The 19,171-nt window shown below is 53.1% G+C and overlaps 5 protein-coding genes across 5 annotated transcripts; 3 read left to right on the top strand and 2 right to left on the bottom strand.

The window, feature by feature from the left end:
• Positions 1–991: 991 nt before the first annotated feature.
• ASPACDRAFT_59915 (putative RNA-binding protein) lies at positions 992–4,825 on the top strand (the record flags this gene model as incomplete). The annotated part of the gene is made up of 5 exons (XM_020203502.1): positions 992–1,264; positions 1,664–2,094; positions 2,402–2,648; positions 2,699–3,647; positions 3,711–4,825. The coding sequence occupies 5 exons, from the start codon at positions 992–994 to the stop codon at positions 4,823–4,825; spliced, it is 3,015 nt and encodes a 1,004-aa protein (XP_020057465.1).
• Positions 4,826–5,854: 1,029 nt separating this feature from the next.
• ASPACDRAFT_59914 (origin of replication complex subunit 5 family protein) lies at positions 5,855–7,827 on the top strand (the record flags this gene model as incomplete). Its single annotated transcript, XM_020203501.1, has 3 exons — positions 5,855–5,941; positions 6,082–6,492; positions 6,628–7,827. 3 exons carry the CDS (start codon positions 5,855–5,857, stop codon positions 7,825–7,827), a joined length of 1,698 nt encoding a protein of 565 aa, XP_020057464.1.
• A 157-nt stretch (positions 7,828–7,984) lies between these two features.
• On the bottom strand, positions 7,985–9,958 carry ASPACDRAFT_51887 (uncharacterized protein; the record flags this gene model as incomplete). The annotated part of the gene is made up of 10 exons (XM_020202537.1): positions 7,985–8,178; positions 8,257–8,422; positions 8,475–8,869; positions 8,927–9,009; positions 9,080–9,117; positions 9,187–9,268; positions 9,328–9,358; positions 9,432–9,693; positions 9,756–9,859; positions 9,928–9,958. The coding sequence occupies 10 exons, from the start codon at positions 9,956–9,958 to the stop codon at positions 7,985–7,987; spliced, it is 1,386 nt and encodes a 461-aa protein (XP_020057463.1).
• Positions 9,959–10,804: 846 nt separating this feature from the next.
• ASPACDRAFT_26951 (plasma-membrane proton-efflux P-type ATPase) lies at positions 10,805–13,689 on the top strand (the record flags this gene model as incomplete). The annotated part of the gene is made up of 4 exons (XM_020199459.1): positions 10,805–11,110; positions 11,170–11,400; positions 11,453–13,550; positions 13,604–13,689. 4 exons carry the CDS (start codon positions 10,805–10,807, stop codon positions 13,687–13,689), a joined length of 2,721 nt encoding a protein of 906 aa, XP_020057462.1.
• A 172-nt stretch (positions 13,690–13,861) lies between these two features.
• Positions 13,862–19,052, bottom strand: ASPACDRAFT_117941 (EF hand domain protein). Its single transcript, XM_020196111.1, has 6 exons — positions 18,557–19,052; positions 18,275–18,432; positions 18,061–18,184; positions 17,785–17,985; positions 14,441–17,700; positions 13,862–14,372 (listed from the first exon to the last, which is right to left on the bottom strand). Exons 1-6 carry the CDS (start codon positions 18,567–18,569, stop codon positions 14,343–14,345), a joined length of 3,786 nt encoding a protein of 1,261 aa, XP_020057461.1. The 5' UTR covers positions 18,570–19,052; the 3' UTR covers positions 13,862–14,342.
• Between the last annotated feature and the right edge of the window lie 119 nt (positions 19,053–19,171).

The following is a 19,171-nucleotide window of genomic DNA, read 5'->3' as shown; positions in this document are numbered from 1 at the left end:
TTTTCGACTGTACGTACGTAGAAGAGCTTCTTCGATTTTATTGCAATTTTCTTTTTTCTAGATTTAAAGGAGAGAAAAAGGAGCTCGATCGCAGAAACAGCAGTGGCCGCCGCCGCCTCCCTGACCCCCGCTTGTCTTTCCCAGCCGCCCACGCCTCCCCCTCCCCCCTCTCTGTTGCCGCCTCCCACACTCTAGTCAGTCAGTCAGCCTGCCCGCTCTCCTTCTTCCATCCCCTCTCGTGTACTCCGTACCTGACACACCTTCTGTACTGTACAACAATCAAGCCTTATTCTATTTTACTATTCTTATTCTGCATTCTTTCTCCCCCCAAAGTCTTTCTACCCTCGTTCGTTCGTTTTGCTACTTGCTGGTCTACGCTGCTCTTGATCCTCTTCCCCACCTCGGCAAAAAAAAGGAAAAGACAGCGCAGGGCCTAAGCAGTAGTGACTCCATCGGCCAACGCTTGTGATTCACCACCACCCACCACCGCTATTGACCGAGATCTCCGCATTGTCACGAACGCATCGTTAGGGTGCGACCTACTCTCAACACTCCTCCACCCTCCCCATCCCCTCCCCTTCCATCGAGCCTGTCCTTACTTGTGTGTCCACAAGTAGTGGTCATCAAAGTCTCTTTTCGTACCTGAAAAAATAAACTCTCGAGGCGTTCATTGTGTGTGAGTCGCTGTTCTTCTCCGAGACCAGCTCCGCCAAACCACCCCTCAGCCCCTCCGCGTCCCCTTACTCCGTACAGAGCTCGTTATCTCACGGAACACACCGCCCACCAGCCATTGATCCCCAACTCCTTGGCTCTCGTGCTTTAATCTCGGTCTTTCTCTCTGTTTTCCTTGCAATCGCAGGCTGTGATTGACGCCCCCCCGAACTCGCATCACCTTCCGTTCCTACCATGTTATAGCCTGTTTACTGACTGATCACGGCCCCCCTGAATGGTTATTAGTCCAGTGATTCTCATTTCAAACTGCCCGCCTACCATGGCATTCAAAAACGGACTTAGTGAACGCCTCGACGAGCTGCGATTCCCCTCTCCACGATCACCTCCCTCCGAATCCCCATTTCCTGGCTACAATGCGCTCTCTCCGACCCATTCGAACTTCGTGTCGGCGTTTTCGCGTCCATCCGGTGACGTTCGTGCCAATCTCCAACGCCGCTTCACAACAGACTCGAGTAAAGTGTCCTCATGGAACTATATGAATGGTGTTGGTGGGGGTGCACCGGCGGCGGACCCTCTAGATCTCCTTTCATCGGTGAGTCTAGTAAATTTTCTGGATATCCTTGTTGTGACCTAGTGTTTTGTCCCCATGCAATCACGTTCGACCAAGCGGTCCCGGTACTATGACTGTTTGTTAAGCACTCATGTGCCGTGTGCTTGCAAGCAAGGTCTTTGTTCCTGCCCTGTGTGGTGATCATTGGCTGTATTTGCAGTTCATGAAGCGGTTCTCACAACCACTTAACTGCCCTTTCCTGTACCCGAACACCCACTTCTTGGCTGTAGACAAGCACCGCTTTCCCTACTCTGATGTATTATAAGCCCAGCGCATGTTCTCGGAACTTCGTGTTCTTGGCATGCAAATCATCGTGTTTTTGCGTGCTCGCGTTCTTTTGTGCTCGGCGCTCAGAAGTGTTTTGTTGCTAATTGACTGCAGTTTGAGAAAAAGCGTCAGCATATTGAATACATGCGAGAGCAGAGACGGAGGTTTGAAGAAGACATGAAACTCTTAGACTTACAACACGAGAAAGAGAAGCTGGAAATGGACCAAATCGCGAAGGATCTCGCCAAAGCCGGTTTGTCTGGACCAGTCAGTGAGCCGACGACGCCGCCAGAATATCATGATAACACCCTTCCTGGCTTCACCCGTCCTACTCGGTTTTCAACCTCCAGTGTGACTTCATCTCCTGGCTTTTTCAACGTTTTTGCGCCATCTCAAGTGACAACTCCCCAGAGTCAAGTAAACCATAGCTCTGCCCAGACCCCGACAAATCGATTTTCTGTTCACTCTGTTCCTGGTTCTCGAAGGAACTCTGAGAAGGAGGATTTCGGCCAGGAGCCTGCATCTCCTTTCCGTCCAGGGCCATCGTAAGTTTCCTCCCCCCCCCCCCCATCTCTTTCATAGGCACTGCCTTGCCTTTGATCGGATACTCAGGCACTGCCTGAGAACATATACCCGCAAGGTGTAGTGAGGCGGCCTGCAAGGCTCCGATACCAGCAAGTAACACAATTCATTCACTGTGGCCTTGCTGTGAATATACCCCAGCCACTGTGAAATGCCACCTCTTTCTTCATTCACAGCATCCTGGCATCTCCTTGATACCTCCGCCTCAAAGATCCCTCTCACCGCCTTGCTTTTCATACCTCCTAAGAGTCACCAACTGACAATACTTAGCATTCACCGGTATTCAATGCCTTCATCTGGGCTAGGCTCCCAGATTCGTCCCAATATAAGTTCCTTCGATCGCTCTTCCGGTCTGGAGTCCTTCAACGCCGCAAAGTACTTGTTCCACAGCGAAGACGATCCATCAATGCTGAAGGACGAGGATCGAATTCCAACGCCCGATATCAAGAGTTATCTCAAATTGACGGACCCCGACGATAAGTTTCCTACTCTCTCACGACGTGACGATTCAGGCCTAGTAAGTCTCCTCAAAATATTTGACGCTCCTGTTCTTACCCATCTACCTAGTTATCCGCGAACTCGGATGCTCTAGACTTGGCAAACTCGCGAACCCCGAACCCTGAGACCTGGAACTCTCACAGCCGTCACCGTACCTCGCATCAGAGCATGCCTCAAAACGCCCTGAACATGTTCCGTCTTGAACAGCTTGGGTCTTCCGCGGAAGAAGTCCATTCTCATTCCGCTACTCCTGCACGTCACGTCGCCAGACACTCGCTTGAAGCGAACGTTCTCTACAGCGCTGACGGCAAAAACGAAAGCATGTCTGCAACAGTCTCAAACCGACCTACATCTTTGCAGTCCTCCTACTCCACGAACGATCTACCCACAGTCAAAGGCGATGCCTTCAACCCGGCTATTACACCTCTCAAGACTCACGCGGAGCAATTCCAGCCACATAATGGCAACCTGGGACGGATGCCAGGCTCTGGTCCTACCAATCGCTTACCCAAGGACTCACCTAAACACGAGGAGGCTAAAATTCAGGGGTCCCGACCTCAGCAGACGGTTCTTCAGGCCAGTGCTGCTCCGTTCGGCCCGCAGCTCACCACTGGAGCCGGAGCTGTCAACAGCAACATTGCTGCGCCAACCACACTGACTCCCTTCCAGCCACCCTTCTACGGGTATGGCCTTCAAGCATTTATGGGAGCTCCTACACAGCTTCAAGCGTACAACCCGGCAGCCCCCTTCAATGGCTATCCTTCCACCTATGGGAATTTCCGCCCAGGGGAAGCCCCAGCCAAGGGGGCTGGTACCCGTCGGAATGGCGACGCAGATACTGCCCAGCTGTCTCGTTTCACGAACTTTCCACTTGAACACTATCAGGGCGAACTGTACAGTCTTTGTAAGGACCAGCATGGGTGTAGGTACTTGCAGAGAAAGCTAGAAGAGCGTAGTCCAGAACATGTGCAGATGATCTTCGAGGAGACTCATATGCATGTCGTCGAGCTTATGACAGGTTCGTATCATGTCTCCACTGCTATACAACCCCCATGCTGACCTCATTTCCTTTCCATGACAGATCCTTTTGGAAATTACTTGTGCCAGAAGCTACTGGAATATTCGAATGATGATCAGCGTACGGCTCTAATCAACAATGCTGCACACCAGCTGGTGAAGATCGCTTTGAACCAGCATGGTACCCGAGCTCTTCAGAAGATGATCGAGTTCATCTCCACTCCAGAGCAAACTCAGACAGTGATTCACGCTTTGAAGGATCAGGTGGTGGAGTTGGTTCAAGACCTGAATGGAAACCATGTTATTCAGAAATGTCTCAACCGCCTCTCTGCAGAAGACGCCCAGTTCATCTACGATGCTGTTGGTGCCAACTGTGTGGTTGTCGGAACTCACCGGCATGGGTGTTGTGTTTTGCAGCGTTGTATCGATCACGCTTCCGGCGAGCAGAGGGCGCGTCTCATCGCTCAGATTACGTCCAACGCCTTCGCACTTGTACAGGATCCTTTCGGAAATTACGTCGTGCAGTATATTTTGGACCTTGCAGAGCCTCATTTCACCGAACCTCTGTGCCAGACTTTCCGTGGAAATATTCCCGCTCTGTCCAAGCAGAAGTTCAGCTCGAACGTGATCGAAAAGTGCTTGCGCACTGCTGACATTCAAATCAGACGCCAACTGATTGATGAGATGTTGGCAGGTGCGGAGCTCGAAAAGATGCTTAGGGACTCCTTCGCCAATTATGTCGTGCAAACAGCAATGGACTTTGCGGACGCCGACACACGTACACGCATTGTTGATTGTATTCGCCCTATTCTACCGTCTATTCGCCAGACCCCCCATGGGCGTCGTATCGCCGGCAAAATGTTGGCCTCAGAGGGCTCTGGCAGGGGCAGCGCTACTAGCAGCGGCCAGGTCACTCCCAATGAAATGAACTCAGCCCAGCTTCCTGGTCCTTTGCAGAGCCCAACACAGAAGTCATTCTTGTATCAACACAGCCCATTCCCAGTTTCTAATGTCGGTTCCCAGTTTGGAAACCAGACATATGCATTCAGTCCTGGCTCCGTTGCAGCCGCTCACACTGGTTCTGGCGGTGCTGCGGACAAAAGCAGCCTTTTCGCTTCAGCAATTGCGCAGCCCAACAGCAACCACAGTAACCAGAATCCGGTGTTCGCCAACTACTGAGCTGCGATATTCCACAGCGAAGCGCCAGTCCCACGCTCACTGAACTGTACTCATATTGAGACGATGACACGATCCTCATGATTCACGGCCACACCGACATATCGCCAGCAGATTGGAAGATTAGGATACTGATCCCATAAGACAAGACCTTATCTCACGCAAGATGCACCACATATCTGGATCATTCTTGGCGGCAAGATGTAAACCATTGATACATGCTTTTTTATCACATTTGATGTCCTGTATTTTTTCCATTGCTAACAGAGCTTACGTTTGCCACGTCCCTCGATGAGAATTTTCGAACAATGTCTTTTAACCCTTTTGCCGTCTGATTCCCATTCCAGCAGACTAATGAGGTTCCTAGTATCTGGCTGGGGGGCAGATTGATGTCTCATGCCTTGCGCTTTCTTTTAATATTCCCCCAATGTGCTTCTATCCACTTCCCCATGATCTTCTTGTGCCATTTCTCTCTCGCCTTGTTTCCTATTAACTATCATCTGGTTTTGCTTTTCTTCTTTTGCGTTCTATTTTGTCGTCTGCCTGGACTCTGCTATGTTGTTGCCTGCCGGTGGAGCTTGTGGCCGTTCTTTCTGGACTTATCTGGACAGTATGGACGGATGGTTGTTTTCGGGCTTCATCCGACATTGTGCCTGTTCTTTTGCTGCAAGTGCACTTGGGGTCTATGACTACCAATTTCTATTGGCCAGCGCCGTTCAACACCAGAGACAGTACCATAGATGTACCCATAGTTGATCAAACAGAGGATTTTTTCTTTATGATCACGGTTCTATAGTTAGAACCACTATAAGTCACCTAAGGATAAACAAATAATGGTCAGGGATCAATGATGCATAAAGCATCAAACACGTGACTCCGTGTTACCCGCGTTTCTTCTCCGGCGGAGATCTTCAGTGCTTGCTGTGGCTTATCGGAGCGCGATCTGCCCCAAACCATTCTTCTACTACTCCAAGTCAAAGCAGCGTCCACCTCTCCATTCCAGGCACCTCAGGGTGTGGTCTTGAGTTCCTGATGCTTCCCTCCGAGGTCGCCCAGTCGATCAGCAAACAATGGCCTTGTCGCGAGCTCCAAAGCCGCCAACTTGCTAGCCTGCTCGGCGTACGTCCGTCCACGAATTTGTGTCCCTGATAAACCCTTCTCCTTCCCCCCCCATCAACGTCGCAAGGCCATCTCTTCTTTCTGGCTCTATCTATCGCTCAAAAACCAGCAAAACTAACAACGTCTGCGGATTCTAACAGGCCAAGGTCTCAAGCCCATCTACCATCGTCGTCCATGGCATCTCTGCCACCTGCAAGACCACCATCGTGCGCAATGTGCTCGCCGCCCTCGACGTCCCGCACGCGCTCGTCCGCAGCCCCGAGTGCATCACCGGCCGCCATCTGCTCACCAAGACCCTTTGGGCCACCCTGGAGGCGCTGGGCAAGCGGGATGAGTGGGAGAAGTATGGCAAGGGACGCTGCGAACACGTCAGTACGCTCGCTGTGCTGCTGAACGAGTGTCTCGCTTCGGCTTTCGTTTCTTCGCAACAAGAACAACAACCGCTGACTCGCAACAATCGCAACAAATTCGTGCTGGTTCTTGATGGGATTGACAAGCAGAGAGAGGCGTCACCTACACTACTGTCTGCGCTGGCGAGACTGGGAGAGGTGGTATGTTCTTCTTTCTTCGCCCCCTACTTCTTTACCCCTGTGGATGACTGGGGATTGCTTCTGTGTTCATCCTCTGCATTGGAATTCTTGGGGTTTGATTGCTGACTACTATCAATTTTTCGGCCTATATCACAGATTCCTTCGCTATGCGTCGTCCTCGTCCTTAGTACCCCTCCGCGACCGCTCTTCTTACAATCTGCCGGCGTCCCACATATCAGCTTCCCGCCCTACACGCGCAATGAAGCCACGACCATCATCCTCCAGGGCGGTCCGCCGCCGGCTGCCGCCGCCACCCTAGGCCTGTCGGACGCGGTCGCATCGACCCTATATCCGCATTTCGTGGCGGCCGTCTACGACTCTCTCGTCGGGCCGACGGCCAGCTCCATCCCGACCTTCCGGTCGATCTGCGAGAAGCTGTGGCCGCGGTTTGTGGCGCCCATCACGACAGGCGAGACTCCGCCGGGGGGCGTGGGGGAGTGGGATTTCACTCGGCTGCTGGTCAAGAATCGGGCCCTGTTCCGGCATCAGGGGGAAGGGGCGCTGGTGCATCACATTGTCACTGAGGAGGATGAGGCGGAACCGCCCGTCGCGAAGGGTACGACCGCCGTCTTTTCCACCCAAAAACCGAAATCCCTGTCTGCCGCATCGGCCCCATCGCCCCTGCCTTCCTTGCCGTACTTCCCCACCTTGATCCTAACCTCGGCCTACCTCGCCTCGCACACGCCGCAACGGCTGGATACGATCTTCTTCTCCAAGTTCTCATCGTCCTCGCTGTCCGCGCGGAACAAGCGCGCGCATCACCGGCGGCGGCTGAAGCTGCTCTCGCGGGCTCAGCTGGAGGATGCTGCGTCGGCGGCGGCGGACCCGTCGACTCCCGGCAGCCGGAAGAAGGGCAAGCGCACCAAGACGAAGATCACCAAGTCGACGCTGGAGTCGGCCTTTGCGACCTCGTCCGCGACGACGTCGGCGGTCGGCGGCGGCGGCGGCATCACCGGCCCCTCGACCATCCTCACCGCGCGCCCGTTCCCGCTGGAGCGGCTGGTCGCCATCTACCATGCCATCGACCCCAACCCCCCTGCCAATCCGATTCGCATGGCGGCCGTGTCCGACGCGATCTATGCCGAATTGGCTACGTTGCGGCGGCTACGGTTGGTGGTGCCTGCGGCGGGTCGGGAAGGTCGTGTGGGGATGGGGTCCGGTGGGTTGAGTAGCGGGAATACCACGTCCGATACGGGGGAGAAATGGTGTGTGAATGTTTCAGGGGACTGGATCGGGGAGTTGGCAAAGACGGTCGGCGTAGAGGTGGGCGAATGGTTGGCGGGAGGTCTGGATTAGGAAGACCCTTCCTTTTTTTGACTTTTTTTTTCTGGGCTGTTTGCTTTCTTTTACTTGCTTTGATTCATGTATTGTTCACACTCATATCCCAGGCATCATACAGGCGTTTGGTGCATAGATAGACCTTTAAACAGAGGCCCACTTCTGTCGTTTCCTCCTACCATATCCATTCATCGACTGTGGCTTGGGCGCAGACGAGTAGGCTTGGTGTCTGAGGCCCCTGTAATGGCGCATCGCCGGTTTCAAAGCAGACGGAGGCGATGGGGTCTGCATACTGGTAGTTTGATAAGGGTGAGGAAATCTGTTCCCCGTTGCGCAGAGAAAACAGTTGGATCTTGCCCGTGTCGGTGGCTGAGCACACGGAAATTTAGCGTGGCGTTCTTGCGAGGGACGAAAATGGTTCAGTGGGAATCGGATGGATGCACGTACCGCTGGCTAGAAGCCCCAGCTCCAAACTGATGTCGAAGTCCGGTATGACTTGGGGCTTGAAGTCTTGGAAAGTGAGATAGGGTCGCGTGGAAGTATGCTTCTTGCTGGTCGGTTGCGGTTTCGGTTGAAGCCCGTTGGGCGGAAAGCGGATATCGTACATCTGGAGCTGAGCTAGAGTCAGCTTCATCCTTGTCAAAGAGAAATCAAATGTTCCTTACAGAGTTCATCCCTGCAACGACCATTCGGTAAGGGTCCACTCTGCGGATTTTTGTGACGGCATGTGGATGTTGGAGTCGTGTCGCGGTTCCCCCGCTCCGGAGGTCATGCAGGAAAACAGAGGAGTCTTTGAGACCGGCCGCGATCACATCTGAGGACAACCATTCGACACTGGTGACGAGGGCATGGGAAGTACCAATGCGTCGTTTGAGGATCGGCTTGCCCGCGTTCACATCGTCGGAGAACGGCTTTTTCGACAAGGCCCAGTAGGCTCCGTATCCTTGTAGAGTATACAAGCCATCAGATGCCCCAACAGCAAATAGCGGGTGGTCTCCCACTGGACAAGCCGAAGAACACCACAAAGACGCTGCCGTGCGAATGCGAATTGGTTGAAGGACTATATTCGAGACGTATCAGTCATACAAGTTCTTCAGACGATGAAGGGGTCACATACAGGATGGCGGCCATCGGTAGTCGCCGCCTTCATCTGGGTCTGGCAACATTCGAGGTGCCAGAAACGAGTCGCCCTGGGGACCGCTGTCCATCGTTGAACTGGTCTGGTCAATCTCCTGGCTGGATGCAGGGGTGGACGAGACTTCGTTCTTACAGCAGGTATCCTGTGTGACTCAATGAGATGGACGAAAGCTAAAGAAAGCCCGCATTAGCGTTACAACTGACAAGCAACAAGTTGGGGATCGTGGCTAAGCTGTTTACCCTATACGGTTCCTTGAATAGAACACGTTCCATGGTCCGATTGTAAGTCCATTTGTTCTGGTCGCAATCCGGGAAGCACACCCTTGAACGGCTGTTAGCTTGCCGGATACACGACCTCAAAGGACCGGAGAAGGCGCTTACGACACGGACGATTCACCGCCGCGGTGACCACCTGGGCGTTTGTTAGTGATCTTTCCCACTGCGGTCTTCGCGGACTTCTCTTTAGTATGATATATAGTACTTACTAGCAATCAAGATCCCCGAGCGCTTGTTGCGCAGCACGTGCTTGATGCTATACTCATCTGGCCAGGCTTCGAATTGATGCAGCTGGTTCCTGCGAAGCTGGCTGGTGTAGGCACGCGCACTTCGCCATTGTCTCACAGTGGTGGGCAAACGCAAGGCGCCGATCTCTCGTTGCACATCAAGAAGAGGGTGAGATAAAGATTGCGCCCTCTTTATCTTCTCCTTGGCCTCCCTCTTGATCTGCTGAACCTTTCGGCGACGTTCCTAGTCACGGCGTCAGCGAGATCATGCAAGTGATTCTGGGCCCTATTTTTTTTTTCAACAACCTCGTGGTCGGCGCGTTTGCGCTTGACCGAATCTTTCGAGTATTGAGCCCCTGGAGCCGCCGCGTGGCTGGCCTGGATCTTGAAATACTTCTTCTTTTCCGGGTCTAGAGACCATGGTTAATTAGATTTGTTCGAAACACAAATTACTGGGCAGTGGTCATTGTATATGTACCATAGTAGAATCCGGGGATCTCTCTCGCCATGGCTGGTGGACAGAGAGGGTTCAGATGTGCAAATTATGTAACGCAGAAGAGGTGTAATCGAAAGCATGAAGGTTTGTTGTGTATCTTGGTAGTAGTAACTGTCACGATGCTAAAGTATATCTGCTTGGATCGCCGGCGGCGTCATGTGCCGCGTGCTCGAGCACTCAACCCAATTTGTAGTCAGGCTGCTCGGGGATGGAAGAATCTGATCAGAACACCGCGTCGACTTCCGTTGGCGAACTTCCAAAGATTAAGTCATATACCTCGTAAGATTCCAAAGCAGTAGCAGGTAAAAGAGATCATAAATGAAAAAAATATGGTATGAATGCAACCGGACAATGGGGTGGATTTTCCACAGCGTTTAAAGTTAGGATGGATGACGTTCTGGTCGGTGTCCTCGATTACGTCAGCCACTCCCCTCGCTCATTGGTTGAGAGGCCAGTATATTCCTCTTTCCCTTTATGGCACTGGGCATTGAGTGCCAGGAGGTGCAGTGCGAGTCTCTCCTTCCTTCCTTCCTTCCTTCCTTCCTTCCTCCCTCGCAATGGGCATTCTTTCATGGCTGGTGAAGCAATGATTAAAAAATCGGATAATGACCTCTGTCTGCTTGATACTCCGCTCCAGTGGGCTCGGTTACCTCCAGCTAGACGACAAATCTTATCGTGCGTACGATTCAAAGCATAAGCTTAAAGATCATTTATACCCTGCGCTTTCCCAGTCTCCTTAGCCATGCCTATTACCTTGAGACTGAGCCGATCGGCGACTGTCATGGAGAGCACCACCTCCCTCGACAAACCGACTGCCCTCGATGTGAACAATGGTCTTGTCGAGGAGAAGTCGGACTCGATGGCACCAACCCAAGTAGCCATCGAAAATGACGAGGAGGACGAGAAAGACATTGATACTCTCATTGAGGAGTTGCAATCTGTCGATGGCTTTGCCGATCTGAAACTTCTGGAATCGAACCACACAGGCGGTCGACATCCGGTATCAGATGAATTGCTTCGCACAGACTCAAACACAGGTCTCAGTACGAACGAAGCACTTCTACGACGGAAGAAGTTCGGTCTCAATCAGATGAAGGAAGGGAAGGAGAATCTGATCTTCAAGTTTCTATGGTTCTTTGTTGGCCCCGTCCAATTTGTCATGGAAGTATGTGTCGCTCATTCATTCTCGTGAGAGATAGCTACTGACTGTCTACCGACGTGCAGGCGGCGGCGATTTTAGCTGCTTATCTTCATGATTGGGTCGACTTGGGCGTGATATGCGGTCTTCTCCTATTGAATGCGTCTGTGGGGTTTATACAGGAATATCAGGCGGGTTCCATCGTCGAAGAGCTGAAGAAGACTTTAGCACTGAAGGCTATAGTTCTGCGCGATAGTGTACTCTCTGAACTTGATGCAGCCCAACTCGTCCCGGGTGACATTGTGAAGATAGACGAGGTACCTACCCTTGGCTGTTTCTGCCAATGACTTCTTGGCTAACGAGAGAAAGGGCACGATCGTTCCTGCGGATGGCCGCATTATGACCAACTCTGCTATACAAGTCGATCAGTCGTCAATCACTGGGGAGTCCCTGGCGGTCGATAAGCATTCGGGAGATACATGTTACGCGTCCTCCACTGTGAAACGAGGCCACGCCCGAATCCTCATTACCGCTACTGGCGATTCGACCTCTGCGGGGCATGCTGCAGCCTTGGTCAATGCCTCTGCCTCGGGAACAGGCCACTTCACCGAAGTCCTTCAGTATATCAGCACCGTGTTACTTGTCCTTGTTGTTGTCACTCTTATTATTGTTTGGGTATCCTCCTTCTACCGTTCCAACAACACCACAACTATCCTCGAATTCACATTGGCCGTCACAATGATTGGGGTCCCGGTAGGCCTTCCCGCAGTTGTTACCACCACGATGGCAGTAGGAGCAGCGTACCTGGCGAAGAAACGAGCGATTGTCCAACGGCTATCAGCTATTGAATCCCTTGCTGGCGTTGAGATACTCTGCTCAGACAAAACTGGCACCTTGACCAAGAATAAGCTGTCTTTGACAGAGCCCTTCACCGTTCCTGGTGTGGAAGCTGAAGATCTGATGCTAACGGCATGCCTCGCCGCAACTAGAAAGAAGAAAGGCATGGATGCAATAGACAGAGCATTTTTTCGAGCTTTATCCTCCTACCCGTGTGCAAAAGCAAAGCTCACAGACTACAAAGTGGTTGAGTTCTCTCCGTTTGATCCAGTCTCGAAGAAAATCAAAGCAGTAGTACAGTCTTCCGAAGGAGAGCGCATCACATGCATGAAGGGATCTCCTTTATTTGTGCTTAGAACCGTCCAGCAAGATCACGAAATCCCTGAGGAAATCGAAACTGCATACAAGAACAAGGTCGCAGAGTTCGCGACTCGCGGTTTCCGCTCGCTTGGTGTAGCTCGGAAACGCGGTGATGGCGATTGGGAGATTTTGGGTATAATGCCATGCTCCGACCCTCCGCGACACGACACTGCAAAGACTATAAGCGAGGCCCAGACTTTGGGGCTTTCAATCAAGATGCTCACAGGCGATGCGGTAGGAATTGCTCGCGAGACCTCGCGCCAGTTGGGACTAGGCACGAATGTATACAATGCCGAGCGTCTTGGTCTTGGTGGAGGGGGGACAATGCCTGGCTCCGAGGTTTATGATTTTGTTGAAGCCGCTGATGGCTTTGCAGAAGTCTTCCCAGAGCACAAGTACAATGTCGTAGATATTTTGCAGCAGCGTGGATATCTGGTAGCCATGACGGGGGACGGTGTCAACGATGCCCCATCTCTGAAAAAAGCTGACACTGGAATCGCAGTCGAAGGATCTTCAGATGCCGCGCGATCTGCCGCTGACATTGTATTCCTAGCTCCAGGATTGTCCGCTATCATTGATGCTGTGAAGACTTCCCGTCAAATCTTCCATCGCATGTACGCTTACGTGGTTTACCGTATAGCTCTCTCTTTGCATCTCGAGATTTTCCTGGGGCTCTGGATTGCCATCCGCAACGAGAGCCTAAACTTGCAACTGGTGGTGTTCATTGCAATCTTCGCCGACATTGCAACTTTGGCTATCGCCTACGACAAAGCCCCCTTCTCCAGTACACCGGTGAAATGGAATCTTCCCAAGTTGTGGGGAATGTCGGTCCTGCTTGGGATCGTCCTTGCCATCGGAACGTGGATCACCCTCACCACAATCTTGGCTTCTGGTGAGAACGGGGGCATCATGCAGAACTACGGCAAACGAGACGAGGTCTTGTTCTTGGAGATTTCGTTGACTGAGAATTGGCTTATTTTCATCACTCGCGCTAACGGTGCTTTCTGGTCTTCTGGGTGGCCATCCTGGAAACTGATAGGGGCCATTGCAGCGGTGGACGCCGTCGCTACGTGCTTCTGTGCATTCGGCTGGTTCGTCGGCGGGCAGACCTCGGCCCCAACAATTATTCGGATCTGGATCTTCTCCTTTGGTATGTTCTGCATCATGGGAGGGTTGTACTATCTGCTCCAAGGCTCCAAGAGCTTCGACAATATTATGCACGGCAAAAGCCCCCGGAGCATGGACAAACAGCGCTCTCTTGAGGACTTTTGTATGATCAAACCCCGGTTCCCGGTATCGTTCCAACAAAGCTAACTGGCCCAGTGGTTGCCCTGCAACGCGTGTCTTCTCAGCATGAAAAGAGTTCGTTGACCAGTATGGAGAATGGACAGGCCACCCGTGGCGTTTGATTATTCTTTATCGTTGATGACATTCTACACGGCTCATCTGGCGAAATCGATATGTCTTAGGGTCGATGTGGTATCATGAGCACACACCCTTGATATCCTGCCGTGCTTGTGAAAAACTCAAGTCTTTGCCGAATACGTTCTTTCTGTTGTACATCTTAGGTGAAGTAAAGGCATCGTGTATCCCAATTATGACATTCATGAATAATTATGATTGATGCACACAATCCTGCCCTAAATCGAGCCCTTTCCTTTCAACCTAAGTCTACCATGCTGCGCTTTAGGTTGTCAATCTACTTATTGATGAGGTCGAGAAGCAAATAGGTATTCCTAGATTACACGGTGACAATGATAGTAAAGGTAGATAATAGGGTAAGTCGTGAGGAAACAGGTTGGTCGGAGAGGGAGAATGCCACCGGAAAAGAAAGACGATGTACAGATACATAGCAGCAAGTATGCACGGTGAAAGGGGGCCAAGACGTAGAGACATGAAAGATGAAGAAAAGGGGATGAGGAAGGTCTGGACAAGTTATGATGACGTAACAGAGATATAAGGAAAAAGTGACGTGTAGAGTGAATGGACGGCTAAGGATAAGTGAGTCGAGACTATGTGCACTGGAAGGAGGTTCCATCATTCTGGAGATTTTGAGAGAGCGTTAAGCTTTTGAGGTCAGGTGATCAACGGCCTGTGTGACAAGATGCTTTTGATTAGCACTCTTGAGTGGAAGCTAGTTCGCAATGGGCAACGACATACCTTGTCAATATTATAGTCGAATTGTTCGAGAGCAGCGAGTGATTCTTCGCGGGGGAATCCCATGTTGGTCAGGCGTTGAAGGATCTGATCATCCTCGGTGCCGGTCTGAAGAGCCCATCCAGGTGGCTTGTTTGCTTGGGCAGAATCATTCGCGGTGTTGGTGCCGTTGGCTTCGCTTGCTGATGCATTGGCATTGTCAAGAGGAGCGAAGAGCTCTTCCCAGTTGTGCGTCTGCACCTGGGAATTTGTGTCAGGGTGAGACGCGGCAAAGCCCGGAGATGAGGCAGCAGCATCCTTGTTGAAATCGAAGAAGTCTGAAGAGGAGGCGGCAGCATTCTGTGACGTCTTTTGGGCCGGATTATCGAAGGAGAAATCGAAGTCCATGTTATCCTTGTTCTCCACGGTCTCAAAGTCGTCATCGTCGTCCTCTGCCTCCTTGGCGGGAGCCAGGTCAAGTCCTGCAAATGCAGCCTCGAAATCAGGAGCATTGGGCTTAGCTTCCTGAGGCGCGGCCTTGGTTTCCTCATGGTAATCGCGCTGGGGCTCTCCCCCAACGATCGGGGCGCCCGTGCTTGTCTCCACTGAGTGAGGTGCATCAGCAGCAGTTGTCGGGTCCTCGCGGCTCGGCAATAGTCCGTTGAACTCCGGAGGTATACTTCCTGGCTCTTGCTTTCCTACGGTCTCTTCGTAGTTCGGGGGGCTGCGCTGAGCCTCTGCAGCAGGAGGTTCACTGGGAGTGGCGGCGGCGCCCGGCGAAGGGACTGCTGCTGGTTGAGGTGTTTCGAGGGTATCAGGCTTAGGTTCTCCTCCTACCTGGCTCTGAGGAGGGAAGGCGGGGGCGAAATCGTCCTCAAAGCCCATGGGTGCCTCGCTGTCTGAGCTTTCGTCCCCATCATCGAGTTCACGGATCGGGGGGAATTCAGACTGAGCGACAGGTGCTGCACCGTTGGGCTTGCTTGGCCCGGGACCATTCTTCATAGCAGCAAAAGCCTCCTCGAAATCATTCTCCTTCTGAGACTGAGATCGTTTATGAGCTGGCCCGCCAAATAGCTCATCGAAGCTAAGGTCCTTTTTTTCTGTAGGATTCTCGGCAGACATGGCTGAATCGCCACTCGCGGGGGTATGATCAGCGACGTCAGGCACTTCAGGAAAGCGTTCCTTCGGCTCGTCAAGCTCGTCAAAGGGCGAGGCCACGGCCTTGATGTGCTCTGTTGGGGTGGAGGCCGCTGCTTCACTGGCCGTGTCTGGACCACCAAACCTGCTACCAGGCGGCGAGACTCGGGTGGAAGAGGTAACGGAGTGATCTTCGCCGAATGGCAGCACATTCGGTGTGAGTTGCCTCGATTGTGAAAGCGCAGGTGGCTCGAACGCAGCAGCAGCACCAACAGAAGGAGGTGGAGACACTGAGGGGGTCGGAATGCCCGAGGTCGGCTGCGATTCAGCCCGGAAAGAGACGGGCGGGGGGGAAGTGGCGGCCGTAGCAGGAGACACGAAGGAGGTACCGAAGAGGCTGTCGAAAGCACGCTGCTGATCATTCGAGATCTGGGGTGACAACGCGTTGTTGTCGCTGGAACCAGTGGCTGTGCGCTTGAAGAACGGGTTGGTGTTCTGACTTGCTGTTGATTCAGCGGGGCTTGTAACGGCAGCAGCCTCACTTGCGATGGCAGCAGCCTCCTCAGGTTCCCTGGACTGCTCCTGTGAAAGAGTGTCAATCTCCTCTTTGATCTTATCTCTCTCGCCTTCCACAGTAGCAAGCTGCTTCTTGTTGATCGCTACAAGACCTTTCTGCTGACGGGCACTCGAGCGTGCCTTGTCTAGGGCAGGCTTGAGCTGAGCAACCGCAGCGTTGGCTTCACGGATCTTTTCCTTCAAGTTTGCATTCTCTTGCTGGTCAGCAGTCAGGGCAGCCGATACCTGATTGTACTGATTTTGCAGATCCTGCCGGCTACCCTCTAGAAGAGCATACTCCTGTTGCAATTTGTTTGTTTCGGCTCGGGAGGCATTCAATCGCTCCTCAAGAGCTTTGTAGTTCTTGACCTCCTGCTCATACATTGCCCTAGCCTGCGCAAGGCGAGCCTCAAAGTCACGCTTCTGCTGGGAAGTTTGGGACAGGTCACGCTCGGCTGAAGTTCGCTTGGATTGAACATTCTGCATCTCATTGGCGAGAGAACCAATCTGGTTAGACAGGTTAGCGAGCTCAGTAGTCTCCTGTGTCAACTTTTTGGACTCCTCGGGATCATTGTCGCCCAACAGGTCATCGGCAGGCGGCGGAGGTGACCGGATAGTTGGCGCTGCACCAGCAGAGGCACCAGTCATCTGTGGCTGCAAGCTTTGGCCAAACGTGGACGTGGGCACAAACGGCTTGAACGTTGACGAAGCTGTTGGCGGGGAAGTCCGGGATCCGGGAGAGTTCGGTGTCTGGAAAGCTGCGTTCGAACCGCCCGTGGACTGCGGAACCTGAGAAGGGGCAATAGGAGGTGCAGGTGCTGTGAATGCGTCCAGACCAAACAAGTCATCCGCCGCCGACTTAGGAACAGGGGCGGGAGCTGGTGCAGGGACTGGTGCGGGAGCAGCAACTGGTGGAGCGATGTGAGCAGATCCAGGGCGACGCATGCTGGGAGGAATCAAAGCTGGGGGCAAGGTCTGCGGCAATGGATTCTTTCCAGTCCGCTGTTGCCGAACCAGATACATGGCCACGGCAAACTCATCCTTCGTCAAACGTCCATCGGCATCGATATCGGCAAGATCCCAGATTTGGGCAAGGGTCTCCTCTGGCAGTTGTGCCCCCATGAAGAACGCAACGGCCTGGTCACCACTTACGGACCCTACCTTGGCGGTGTCAACAGTCGCAAAGATATTGTCGAACATTGCTTTTTCTTGGGGCGAGACCAGCCAATCCCCACCAGTAGACTGAGGAGCGAGAGGCGATCCGAAGGGCCGATTGATCGGGCTCTGAGTCCGCTGGGGCCCAGTGAACTGTTTTGGAATAGCAGGAACAGGGGGGACATCCAAGCCCTGACGTGAGCCAACCGATGAACGGATCGATCCTCTTCGTGAAGCTGCATCATACAGGCCCGGAGGCAAAGTTTGCGGAATCCCCCTCATTGCGCCTGATTTGTACGAAGTGAGAAGATGCATCGCAATGACGAACTCTGTCGCATCGAGCACGCCCTGTTGCCTTACGTCTGCTAGGTTCCAGATGCGGCCGAGGATTTCGTTCGGCAACCGTGCACGCTCGAAGATCTGCTTAGCAGTTTCCCCTGTAGATTGCGCCATTGTATGAGCCAAACATGTCCAAGCCCATCGAGCCTTGTCTCAAACGGAAAGGGGGGTATTATCCGTACCTGAAAGGACACCAGTCTTAGCAACGTCAGATTTATCAAACAGCGATAGGAATTTATTCACGTCCTCGGGATTCAACGGAGGGACACGAATAGGACCGCCTGCTGCGGGGGTCGGGCTGGTGGTGCCTGCCTCGCGCGGAGTAGGTGGGCCAGGGGCGGCGGCATCAACGGAGATGCCATCGAATTGCGGCAGGGGACCGGCTAGAATGATTTCTGTCAGTACTTGTTGATAGATGAAGAGGGCGCAGGGCGCAGGGCGCTTCCGAGAGCACTCACGTTGGTAAGCCAGTTCCTCTGTCGGTGCGCGACCCGCTTGAGCATGTCCGATCAAGCGGAGGACGACGCCAAACCCGGAAGGGGTCAATAGACCCCTGTTCTCCTTATCCGCGATCTGCCATATCTATAGTTCGAAGGGAGGTCTGCATTAGCGAAGGGCAATTGCGGGCAGGGCAGGCGACAGGAGGCGGATCGTAAGTAGGCATCGACATACCAAGCCGAGGGTTTCCGGAGCCAATTGGGTCTTTTCGAAGAAAGGCACGGCAACCTCGCCAGTGATGACGCCCAAGTTAGTGGTATCAGCGGCCTGGAAGAGCTGGTAGAAGACGCGCTTTTCTTCGGGGGTCAAATTGAGATTGGGGTGTCGTGCTGCTGGTGACCCGTCAGTTCCGCTGCAACATTAGGGTCATGCCGACCGGGTTGGGCCGTCATCTCCTGAGAGCTCCGGGGGAGGGCAGCTGGCCAGTCATTAGAACTGGGGGAAGAAGCAACTCACCGTTGTCAGCCATGATGGGTATAGCTCAGGAGGAGCGAGCCTCCTTTCTGAGATATTCCAACACTATGCGCCACAAGAGGGAGGGGAGAATAAAACGGAGGGGGTGGGCTGGCACAAAAAAAGTGAGAGACAGTGAAGAGAAGGTGGTCAGGTTAGCTGGGAGAGGGACTACCGACGGGGCCTGGATGGCCAAGGCGGTAGCAGCTCGAGCTAAAAGGGGTGGAAGCAATGGCGATACCCCAGGTTGCAACACAGGGGAATAATGAGCAGAGATTAAATTGAGTCTTATAGGTGAAGTTGAGACAAGAGGGGGAGAAGGGGGAAAGAAAGTGGAGGGGGAGGAGGAAAGAGGGAGGTTGTCGCAAGCTGCGTAATTACCTTCAACTACGTACTACGTAGTACTGCTCCCACTGCTCCCACTGCTCCTACTGCTACTACTGCTACTGCATGTGCCTGGAAAGCTGACAGGCGAGAGTGAGAGGAAGAGGGGAAGGGGGAAGAACTGCCGCTGGCCAGTAGCTTGGCCCGTGCGGGCGGGCGGTCAGTCGGCAGCCCTCTCCGACGTCAGTCCAGTCCCTAGCTAATTTAGATGTTGATGCAGTCAGTTTGCAAGAT

The sequence above is a fragment of the Aspergillus aculeatus genome (assembly GCF_001890905.1).
Source record: "Aspergillus aculeatus ATCC 16872 unplaced genomic scaffold ASPACscaffold_6, whole genome shotgun sequence".
NCBI lineage: Eukaryota > Fungi > Ascomycota > Eurotiomycetes > Eurotiales > Aspergillaceae > Aspergillus > Aspergillus aculeatus.
Note: the sequence above shows the minus strand (reverse complement) of the source record. Positions and strands in the feature narration are given on the sequence as shown.